Source organism: Schistocerca nitens, chromosome 2 (assembly GCF_023898315.1).
Source record: "Schistocerca nitens isolate TAMUIC-IGC-003100 chromosome 2, iqSchNite1.1, whole genome shotgun sequence".
In the NCBI taxonomy this organism is placed as follows: Eukaryota; Metazoa; Arthropoda; class Insecta; order Orthoptera; family Acrididae; genus Schistocerca; species Schistocerca nitens.
In genome coordinates, this window is record NC_064615.1 from 324,604,003 (window position 1) to 324,616,479 (window position 12,477).

Sequence of the window (12,477 nt, forward strand, 5' to 3'; positions counted from 1 at the left end):
TTAAAAATGGGAACGTTTGAAAGGTGATCCCCTTCTCCGATACATTACTAATGACTTTCCTGTATGCTTTGATGACGCAATTAATCTGTTCCGCAGATATTTCAAAGGGAAGTTCAAAAATCAGGACGTTCTAATCCCGAACCCTGCATGATCTACTTTGACATCAGCGACGTTTCCATCACAGTGGTTAAATTTAAAAGATGCGCTACATCCTTCAATAATCTTATCACAGCATTTAGCATTCACCATCTTTACATAAACTGTGCTGCTCACAATCGATAAGTGGATCCCAATTATATCAGTGAAACTGAGCATTACTACATCGCGCAAGAATGCTCTAGGCCGTGCAAAGCGTTCATCAAACGTGAACTTCACAGTATCTTTTCGAAGCGCTTGCGTCATATTCATGTTCAATTCATTTTCAAATATTGGCGAGTAAACCGCAAGAGCGCCTTACTTACTTGTTAGCACGGGGCAGCCTGGTTCACATTTTTAATTAAGCTCGTGGCCGCCAAGTCACGTGACATGATAGCAGTGCTCCTAACGCGTAAAGTCGAAATTATAGCGTCCGTGACGTTAATGGCTACTCTTTATATGGTTGTTGTTGGTGTGGTCTTCAGTCCTGAGACTGGTTTGATGCAGCTCTCCATGCTACTCTATCCCGTGCAAACTTCTTCATCTCCCAGTACCTACTGCAGCCTACATCCTTCCGAATCTGCTTAGTGTATTCATCTCTTGGTCTCCCTCTACGATTTTTACCCTCCTCGCTGCCCTCCAGTACCAAATTGGTGGTCCCTTGATGCCTGAGAACATGTCCTACCAACCGATCTCTCCTTCTAGTTAAGTTGTGCCACAAACTCCTCTTCTCCCCACTTCTATTCAATATCTCCTCATTAGTTATGTGATCTACCCATCTAATTTTCAGCATTCTTCTGTAGCACCACATTTCGAAAGCTTCTATTCTCTTCTTGTCCTAACTATTTATTGTCCATGTTTCACTTCCATACATGGCTACACTCCATACAAATACTTTCAGAAACGACTTCCTAACACTTAAATCTATATTCGATGTTAACAAAATTCTCTTCTTCAGAAACGCTTTCCTTGCCATTGCCAGTCTACATTTTATATCCTCTCTACTTCGACCATCATCAGTTATTTTGCTCCCAAATAGCAAAACTCCTTTAGTACTTTAAGTGTCTCATTTCCTAATCTAATTCCCTCAGCATCACCCGAGTTAATTCGACTACATTCCATTATCCTCGTTTTGCTTTTGTTGATGTTCATCTTATACCCTCCTTTCAAGACACTGTATATTCCGTTCAATTGCTCTTCCAAGTCCTTTGCTGTCTCTGACAGAATTACAATGTCATCGACGAACCTCAAAGTTTTTATTTCTTCTCCGTGGATTTTAATACCTACTCCGAACTTTTCTTTTGTTTCCTTTACTGCTTGCTCAATATACAGATTGAATAGCATCGGGGAGAGGCTACAACCCTGTCTCACTCCCTTCCCAACCACTGCTTCCCTTTCATGTCCCTCGACTCTTATAACTGCCATCTGCTTTCTGTACAAATTCTAAATAGCCTTTTGCTCCCTGTATTTTACCCCTGTCACCTTCAGAATTTGAAAGAGAGTATTCCAGTCAACATTGTCAAAAGATTTCTCTAAGTCTACAAATGCTAGAAACGTAGGTTTGCCTTTCCTTAATCTGTCTTCTAAGATAAGTCGTAGGGTCAGTATTGCCTCACGTGTTCCAACATTTCTACGGAATCCAAACTGATCTTCCCCGAGGTCGGCTTCTACCAGTTTTTCCATTCGTCTGTGAAGAATTCGCGATAGTATTTTGCAGCTGTGACTTATTAAACTGATAGTTCGGTAATTTTCACATCTGTCAACACCTGCTTTCTTTGGTATTGGAATTATTATATTCTTCTTGAAGTCTGAGGGTATTTCGCCTGTCTCATACATCTTGCTCACCAGACGGTAGAGTTTTGTGAGGACTGGCTCTCCCAAGGCCATCAGTAGTTCTAATAGAATGTTGTCTACTCCCGGGGCCTTGTTTCGACTTAGGTCTTTCAGTGCTCTGTCAAACTCTTCACGCAGTATCATATCTCCCATTTCATCTTCATCTACCTCCTCTTCCATTTCCATAATATTGTCCTCAAGAACATCGGCCCTGTGTAGACCCTCTATATACTCCTTCCACCTTTCTGCTTTCCCTTCTTTGCTTAGAACTGGGTTTCCATCTGAGCTCTTGATATTCATGCAAGTGGTTCTCTTTTCTCCAAAGGTCTCTTTAATTTTCCTGTAGGCAGTATCTATCTTACCCCTCGTGAGATAAGCCTCTACATCATTACATTTGTCCTCTAGCCATCCCTGCTTAGCCATTTTGCACTTCCTGTCGATCTCATTTTTAAGACGTTTGTTTTCCTTTTGGCCTTCCTCACTTACTGCATTTTTGAATTTTCTCCTTTCATCAATTAAATTCAGTATCTTTTCTGTCACCCAAGGATTTCTACTAGCGCTCGTCTTTTCAGCTATTTGATCCTCTGCTGCCTTCACTATTTCATTCCTCAAAGCTACCCATTCTTCTTCTACTGTATTTCTTTCCCCCATTCCTGTCAATTGTTCCCTTATGCTCTCCATGAAACTCTGTACAACCTCTGGTTCTTTCAGTTTATCTAGCTCCCATCTCCTTAAATTCCCACTTTTTTCTTTATATGGTAACACTAAGACATGTACGCCACCCTTTTCCCGACACGCCACTCCAACAAATTACGCAGGAAAACACGCGTTTTTGAGAGTACATTCATTCTATGTTCACCCAATCTTGAAATCTTTGCATTTATTTATAGGTACTCCCTCTCAAATTTTTTTCCTGTTCAGCTGATCATTACATAAAACCACAATTTGAGAATCCTTCCGCCCATTGGACAAATTTCTGCCGACACCTGTTGTTATAGATGCAGTTGTTAAAGCAGCTGGTGTGTGTGTGTGTGGCAGGGTGATCCGCAGCGGCGACACCAAGGCGGACGCGGCGCTGGAAGAGGAGCGCCGCCGGCAGGCAGAGTCTGCGCGCTACTCGTTCGGCTCGAGCCTGCAGGACTCCATCAACGACAACACGCAGTCGCGCCAGGAGACCAGGGAGGGCCTCAAGACCGTCGGCCAGTACTCGTACAGCGACGGATTCCTCCGCCGCACCGTCCACTACGAGGCCGACGACAAGGGCTACCGCGTCACTCAGTAAGTCAGTCTGGCTAAGACACCTCTCGGAAAGTACCATACAAACCACCGCCTGTCCACTGCTTCAGTGTGTGTGACTTGGCTTAGGCGCTACCTGTTGACGGAGTAAGATTTTTTTTAGTTATTAATCTTCTAACTGTACAGCAAGAAAGGAAGAATGAATTGATTGTTGGTGTTAATAACGATCATCCTCCTTTACCTCCTCTGCATTACTGCAGATGACGTGTCACTGAGCACATTTGTTCTGTGCATGCAGTACACGTGAGGCGCCTAGTTGTTTCCACTGCACTGTGTGGAATACGAAGGTTCTGTTATAGTTCACTAACCTGCTGTCTTCAAGTTGATGTCCCCAGCGCAGAAAACAACACGCAGGTCGTGGGTTCTGTATCTTGAGGCTGAAACTGACTTTTAACGAGGTTCTGTTCTGAAATAATGTATCACTTCTTTGGGATGCCACTCGCGCATTTTAATATAGCCACACGAGAAGACTACATGATCTTAATACAACACCTTCTGATACAGCAAACTACATGATCAAACACTATGTTTACGAAAACGTATCTTTACAAAATTTGTGGCACGTGTCTGTGCCTCATGACTACCGGAGTGAATCTTTTAATACTGAATACTGGCAAACACATTCTGCGATTGACAACGTCTGTTCTTCTCGACTGCCAAATCCAGAGTGACGAACAAGAACTTAAATAAAAATTGGAAACACATCCTACGACAGACAACATGCTTGTTCTTCTCGTCTGCCTAATCCAGAGTGACGAACAGCCCGAAACACTTCGCGCGCCATACCAGTAAAGGCGTGACCCGAACGCTTCGGAAGTGCTTCGTCTGCAATTTCGTCAGTCTTTTGTTTTTGATTTAAATTTTTTTAATAATTCTAAAATGACTGATTGATAGTCAGCTGTTGAGAGAGATTTTATTAAAAAGTGAAGTCTTTCCAATGGGTAGTTTAACTAATAATAATAACTATACTTTAACGTTTTGGCGCCCTTGCTCCGAACACAGCAGCCAATCACAGAGAAGTAGCATTATGCAGGCGGTCTTCTCACGGGAATGGTACCGAATCTAACATCTGTCATAGGTACCTAACACCACATTTCGTCATCTATATACTTCTTGCATCTCCACTGCTCTGGGAACAGCTTCTTGGAGCCTAATATGATGGCAGACTAAGCCAGAAATATTACACAAGAGTAAGATTTTTTTAGTTATTAATCATCTAACTAGTCTCATACAGCCCGCCACAACATCCTCTGCCGTGACAAAGTCTACGTCTCGAACAGTGGCGGCCAAGCATTCAGCTCGCGACCCGTACGCTGGCACGAGTGCCATAGTGCTCAGCCTATAATCCGATTAAAATTACTTAACAGTTTGACGCTTCGCGCTTTGGAGCTTGTTGCCTCCAATCAGAGCGCTCAAAGTCACGCCCGAACTGTTCGCTGTTGGCAAACTGTCACAATAATTGGTCAGTTCACTTCCAATTCCTTGTCCGATTTTCTTTCTTGATGTATTTGGATTCCAAATGCTGGGTGTGCCCCTTTTATTTCGTATCTCCTTACACATAATAGCCACACCTAAAACAAGACACAACGATGCAAATCAGATACAAACGTTTCATATACAGCACTAACCACTCCCACACAAGATGCAATTCACTTCTTATAATCACAGATATCGGTCGACAATAGATATGCTTCGCACAACATTGCGTGAAGACAATTTTTTTAAGGCTGCAAATTCTGCGTTGCTACTGGAACGCGAGAGTAATGTTTTAACAACCACACAAAGTCCGGTGGCGTAGTGCAGTGGTTAGCGTAACAACCTGACATGCAGAAGATCGTAGCTTCGAATCTCATCTGACGCAGCGAAGCTTTTTTTACTTATAAATCTAATAAAAAGACTATTATTTTATTCAATTAATTGGTTTAAATGTAATTTTCTTTTATTTTTTAATACTTTACCACATCATTTTCATAATCGTATTCACTTCTTTATTTGCTCTCGTTTTTCTTCCTATCATTCTTTTTTCCGTTTGAAATCTGCGTGAGTGGCATATAATCTGCAACGAAGTGCCAAACTGGACTACTCATCGGTTGGTAACGCGGCAGCTCGTATAGCCAGTGTGAGGATAGTTCGAGGTAACCAATGATAGCGAGAAACTGCAGTCTGCTTTCAGAACTGAAACTGAAATTTTTCAGTCTTGAATTTACTCGTAGAGGTTAGCCTTAATCGCCGTGAACAAAGCGATCGTGGTTTTATTTCTGCTGACTGCCGTTTCCTCAGATACATTGCACTCCACGATACTGTGGATAGGTTAGGACAGGAGTTTGAATTCAGGGTTACAAAACGAGCCGTCTGCCGCAGTTCAGTCACTGATCGCTTAAAATCAACTGTCGACAGAGCAGTTCGGTCATACATCCCAGCAGCCACTTCCAACAGTGTGTCACCTATAAGCGAGAGGTAGGCGTTAGTCGATATGGCAACGTTGTAGCGGCAAGTGACAGACGTCAACTTCCAAGTAATTTTAATCGGACTGTAATTAAACATTTCCTCACTCGCTACAGCATACTGTGAACGTGAAGAGGGGGAAACTATGGGCATGTCGCGTTTAAATGGCAGTGCAGTTGCACTGCATACGACCTGGTTCTATATTTCGCGTTTCACAACAACACAGATCACAAATAAACCAAATTGCCCCTTTTACTGAATTATTTTTGGCTCGCTGAAAGCATAAAATAATTTTATCTGGTATAGATACGGACAGACACAGACAGTCACTACGTTTACATGCGACGCATCTTCCGCAAAATGAAAACCAAATTTCGGAAAACTTTTTTCGCTGTCGTGTTTACACGTTAAGGTCTGAATCGGATTTGCTAGCCCAGTTGAATTTGGCTTCTGGAAAACAGCTGATCCAGTTTCTGATTAGTCAACACAATCGTTATTTCTCTTCACTTAAATATTACACGTAGACAGCTTCGTGCCCAATGTAATATTTCTGCTTCTCCTTCACAGCGCAATAAGTCCATATTAATAATATTCTGAAAGTAAGAGGTAACTTGACAATCCAAGCACGTTTCAAAACCGGTTACGTTTAATTGGGAGCGAAAATCGATTGCGGAACTGTAAATCCGACAACTAGAAGAATAGATTTTGAAGTGTTTACATGACCACCCAGAAGCGGTATTGGGAAATCGGTTTACGAATTCCGCTTTTGGGAGCCCCAATTAAACGGAGTGAACGTCACAGATTTTCGCTCTCAGGTTGCTACGTAATTGAGAATTACTTTGTTTCATAATCGAAGAAAGGTCTTTCACACTGTTTTGTTCATCGAAATATTGAAGCAATTTTACAACTTTATTATGCAGACGTGGGGAAAGTTTTAACGTAAAAGCGCTTGTCTTTAAACTCGTAATTACATTGCAGATCAATCAGTTACTCTGCACATTCACAGCTCCGCTTTCAACAGAAATGGCAACAGCTCTCGAAAACAGCCCGAAAATAGATGTAAGACTGATAAGTGTCCACAAAACGTTCGGAAAACTATCTGTGTAATTCTTTCAAACCAAAATGAATTCTTCACATATCGTATTTTCTTTAACGCCAATAAGCTTAGGGAAGTGGACTGAGTCTGTCAGAATCTGTCCCTAGTAAAGGCCGTTTTCTTTCTAAATGCACCCCCATCAAATCAGAAATACGTAGTTTCTCACCTTGCAGTGTTTTACATGGGTAGCGTGCACTCAAGTCTGCCTAAACTGCGAGGTCTTCCATCCATTCCGGATGTTTTAATCTTCGTACCCGCGTTCCTTTTTCGTTCATATATTCAACAGTAGTTCATAAATTCAACAATCGTTCCAGGCAAGCCCCATGACTTAACCAACGTAGTTCGCAGTAATACGTAGTCTTCATATTCTTCGTTCAGTTCCACCGAAAACTCCTTCAACTGACAATGGAAAAATGTGTGCGAATTAAGAAATTTTACTATCCATACCACCAATTTCTTCACGTGCTCCATGCCAGAAAATTTAGCACAAGATGCTCCTTGATGTAGAGAACAATGAATCCCGTTTGTTGATCACTGTATTTTTTTGCTGTTTCATTGTCAGTTAAACTTTTAAATTCTTTCTGCATGGTATTGTAATGTTGCTTCATAGCAAATTTACAGTAATTTTCGATTATGCGAGCGCGTAATAGATTGAGAATTCTCGTCCCTTTCTTCTGCCATTAGTACCCACGTTTTAAACGTAGTGCACATATAATTCTGGAAAGCATATTTCCCAGGTGGGACTGTTGTATGTCACACAAACTGTAAAGAAGTGCAGATTTAACATAACCGGAAAACATAAAGTATGCATTCCAGAGCAATGTGCGTACCACGATTTAACCTATAATCCTATAATCAATCATTAAAACTTTTTACCATCTGATGGTCAGTCGCTAGGTGACTCGAAACCGGTCATGGCATAATACAAACTGAAGCGTAAGAAAAGGCGACTGGTTGCAGTTATTTCTGGAAACCTTTGTATCAGACAAGTGAAAAACGCTCACACTACAAGGAGAACGTAATAATTACAGTTATGAAGAAGACGTGTGCTGATGCGTGAATATTATAGAACCACTAGTTTAATATGTCATGGTTTCAAAATACTGACACGAATTAAGTACAGAATAATGGAAGAAGTGGTATTAACTGGCCTCAGTAAGATCAGTTTGGGTTCCTAAGAAATGTATGGAACACGCAAAGCAATTCTGACCCTACAACTTATCTTAGAAGATAGATTGAAGAAAAGCCTACATTTATAGCATTTGTAGACGTAGTGAAAGTTTTGACAGTGTAGGTAGGAGTGGTAAAATGTAGGGAGCAAAAAATTATCTCAACTTGTACAGAAACCAGACTGTGGTTATAAGATACGAAGGACATGAAAGGGAAGCAGTAGTTGACAAGGGACTGAGGGTTGAAGGATGTGTCAGATATTATGCAGTACTTACAATGAAGAAGCTGTGAAGAAAATTTAAAAAAATTAGGAAGTGGAATTAAAGTTCAGATAGAAAAAATAAACTTTGAGGTTTGTCGATGACATTGCAGTTCTGTCAAAGACAGCAAAATACCTGGATTATCAACAGAATATGTTGGTTGTGCAGTGTCTTGAAAAGAGGTTATAAGACAAATAAAGAAGTAAAACAATGGTAACGGACTGTAGTCAAATCAGATGATTCGAGGGGATTAGAATAGCAGATGAGACACAAAAAAAAGAACACTGCAAAACAACGCACCATGAAGGAATTATCTGAATGGGACGGAAATCGGTAGGTGTGACGTACATGTACAGAAAGATAAATGATTAAAATTTCAGACAAACTGGATGATTTATTCACGAGAAAGACCTTCACAAATTGAGCAAGTCAACAACGTGCTGGAAGCAGTTATTCGGCTTGGCGTTGACTGATAGAGTTTTTGGCTGTCCTCCCAAGAGATATCTTGCCAAATTGTGTCCAAATGCCGTGTTAGATTGTCAAAATCCCGACCTAGTTGGAGAGTCTTGCACGTAATGCTCCAAACGTTCTCAGTTGGGCAGGGATCCGGCGACCTTACCGGCCAAAGTAGGGTTTGGCAAGCACGAGGACAAGCAGTAAAAACTCTCGCCCTGTGCGGGCGGACATTATCTTGCTAAAATATAAGTCCAGCATGACTTATCATGAAGAGCAAGAAAATGGACCGTAGAATATTGCCAACGTACCGCTATGTGTATCGAGGTCATGTTTAGCTAGTAGCATCCTTGGAAAGAACGCACACCAAGTTTCAGCCACATTGGTCTATTTCCTTGTGTTTGGCATTCATGTGAATCAAGGAAGTCGAGTGATTGTTAAAAAATGGACGAAAAAGAATTTCGTGTGGTGATTAAATATTACTTTATGAAAGGCGAAACGCCTCAGGAGACAAAAGAGAAGCTTGATGAACATTACGGTGACTCTGCACCTTCGATTAGAACAGTTTATAAGAGGTTGCAAAATTTTCGGAGTGATCATATGGGCACAAGTGATGCTGTACGTTCTGGACGCACTGTGGAGGTTACGACTCCAGAAATCATTGATAAAATCCATGATATGGTGATGGATGACAGAAGAGTTAAGGTGTGTGAGATTGCTAATGCTGTGGGTACCTCGAATGAACGGGTACATAATATTTTGCATAAACATTTGGACATGAGAAAGCTATCCGCAAGATGGGTTCCGCGATTGCTCACGCTTGACCAAAAACGGAATCGTGTGAAGTATTGCAAGGATGGTTTGCAGCTGTTGAGGAAGAATCCACAGGACTTAAAGCGTCGTTTCGTCACTTTGGATTAAACATGGATACATTACTAGACTCCTGAGACCAAACAACAGTCTAAACAATGGGTTACCAAGGAAGAATCTGCACCAAAATAAGCGAAGACAATTCCTTTCGCCGGAAAGGTTATGACGACTGTCTTTTGGGATTCGCAAGAGATAATCCTCATCGACTATCTGGAAAAGGGTAAAACTATTACAGGTGAATATTATTCATCGTTATTGGACCGTTTGAAAACCGAGCTGCAAGGAAAACACCGGCGATTGGACCGCAAAAACGTCCTTTTCCATCACGACAATGCACCAGCACACACTTCAGCAGTTGTGGTCGCAAAATTAATGGAAATAGGATTCCAACTCGTTTCACATCCCCCCTATTCTCCAGACCTGGCACCCTCAGACTACTAATTGTTCTCCAGTTTGAAGAGATGGCTGGTGGGACAAAGATTTTATTCAAATGAGGAGGTGATTGCAGCAACTAATAACTATTTTCAGACTTGGACAGCTCCTATTATTCGGAAGGGATCAACAAATTAGAACAGCATTGGGCGAAGTATGTAAGTCCAAAAGGAGACTACGTCGAAAAATAAAAAAGATTTACCCCAAACACGTAAGTAGTTTTTATTTTTGCACGGACTTTTCAAACGCCTCTCGTAAGTGTGCTGCGAATGACAACCAAAGGGGTCCTGCTATGAAAAGAAATGGCACCCAAGACCATCACTCCTCGTTTGTCGGGCCGTATGGCGCAAGACAGTGAAGTTGGTATCTCACCGCTGCCAGGACGTCTCCAGATGCGTCTTCGTTGGTCAGTGGGGTACCGTTTGAAGTGGGAGTCATCACTGAAGGCAGATCTACTCCAGTCAATGAGATTTCAGGCCGAATCTTGGGTCATACATAGGAAGAACTGCTGCAGTATTATAAAGAAGATAACAAAGAAATACGCAATAAGACAAACAGAAATTAAACTTTTATTCAAAGACAGTAAATGCACGAAGTCACCGTGATTTGTGATGGTTCCCTGGACATTACAAATGGCCGGACATGCTTCTTAATCACAATGGTTAGCAGCATATATTCTGCAACGTGCTCCCATCCTGGCTCCCTAAGATTGGAAATGAGTTCTTGTCGTACGGAGTTCCAGGCCTTCACCAGCATAGTTGACAGCTTCTGGATAGTCATTGGTACATGTGGACGTGCTGCAGTAAGTCTTCTCAATGTATCCCACAAGCGCTCAATGGGATTTATATCTGGGGAATGGGCAGGCCAATCCATTTGCCAAATATCCTCTTGTTTCAAGAACAACTCCACCTGTGCAATTTGATGCAGTGGCGGATTGTCGTCCATAAACATGAAATTAGGGATGAGTGCTACCCTGAAAAGATGCATGTGGGAAAAGAGTACAGTATCACAATAACGTTGACCAGTGAACAAACCGTGTTTATGGATTTGCAGGTCACTATGCCACAACAACATTATTCCTCTTCACATCATAACACCTGGAGTAACAAAACGATCATGTACGAGGATGGATTGAAAAGTTCTCGGTGCGGAATAGAAAAAAAGTACTTACGTCACTGAAACTCTTTTTATTTTTCAATGTAGTCTCCTTGTAGATTAATGCACTTGGTCCTACGATGTTCCAGTGCCTTGATCCCATCTCGAAAATGAGTTTCCTCCAGGCCTGCAAAATAGTTGTCAACTACGGCTATTAATTCTTCTAAGTCCCATAGTGCTCAGAGCCATTATTAGTTCTTCGTTTGAAGTGAATCTTCGTCCACCAAGAAAAATTTTCAGTTTCGGGAAGAGATGGAAGTCTGACGGAGCCATATCAGGTGAATGAGGCGGCTGTGGCAACAATTCGTACCTTAGTTCTTGTAATTTTGCCAAGGCGACGGTACATGTATGCGGGCGCGTGTCAAGAGTCGCGGCGCCCATTTTGCAGATAATTTTTTCATTTCTAATTCTTCAGTTAAAATGTGATATACCCTTTCAGATGACATCTGGCAAGGGGGAGCAATTTCATGCACTTTCAATCGGCGGTCCTCCATGACCATTTTGTGCAGTTTTGCGATGACTTCTGGAGTAGAGACACATCTTGACCGACCACTGCGCGGATCACAATCTAAGCTCTTCCGACCAAATTTAAATTCATTTGTCCACTTGGCAACAGTTGAATATAAAGGAGCAGAGTCTCTTAGTGTATTCTGGAAATCGGCACGAATGTCCTTTGCTTTCATACCTTTTTTTACGAAGTACTTAATCACTTCTCGAATCTCGATTTTTTTCCATCTTCGAAAATCACTACCGGTACTCTGGAACAACAGAGCCACGTCACAGCCAAAGCTCTCTTCCAAGAACACGGACGTGGCACGTGTTTACAGGCAACAGTTCAGTACTCTGGAACAACAGAGCCACGTCACAGCCATAGCTCTCTTCCAAGAACACGGACGTGGCACGTGTTTACAGGCAACAGTTCAATGAATATCACGTGAACCACTGTTAGCGCTAGCGCTGATTTCTCGTGGTGATTCCAATAACTTTTCAAACCACTCTCATACGATATGATTTTGTATGTATCCTCAAACAGCATGAGGCAGAAACATGTTATCCACCCAGGAACATCGTCGAACACGATCGTTTTGGTGGTTGAGCTTCATGGCTTTTTTAATGTGAACAGTTCTCCCTTGGTCTTGCATCCTTATTGTTCCATCTTGGTTCTCGTACATACTGCATATTACTCCTCTTTCCCCACACACACACACACACACACACACACACACACACACACACACACACACACACACACACACACACATATATATATATATATATATATATATATATATATATATACAGCCAGTGTACAAGTAATATAGGACAAGTCAA

At 41.7% G+C, this 12,477-nt stretch overlaps 1 protein-coding gene across 1 annotated transcript in view; it reads left to right on the top strand.

Annotated features, from left to right (window-relative positions):
- LOC126235010 (uncharacterized) overlaps positions 1-12,477 on the top strand; it is a 32,337-nt gene that overhangs the window by 16,279 nt on the left and 3,581 nt on the right. Inside the window, exon 2 of the mRNA XM_049943745.1 lies at positions 3,007-3,246. Within this exon, the coding sequence (XP_049799702.1) occupies positions 3,007-3,246 (240 nt within the window). The remainder of the gene's footprint in view (positions 1-3,006; positions 3,247-12,477) is intronic.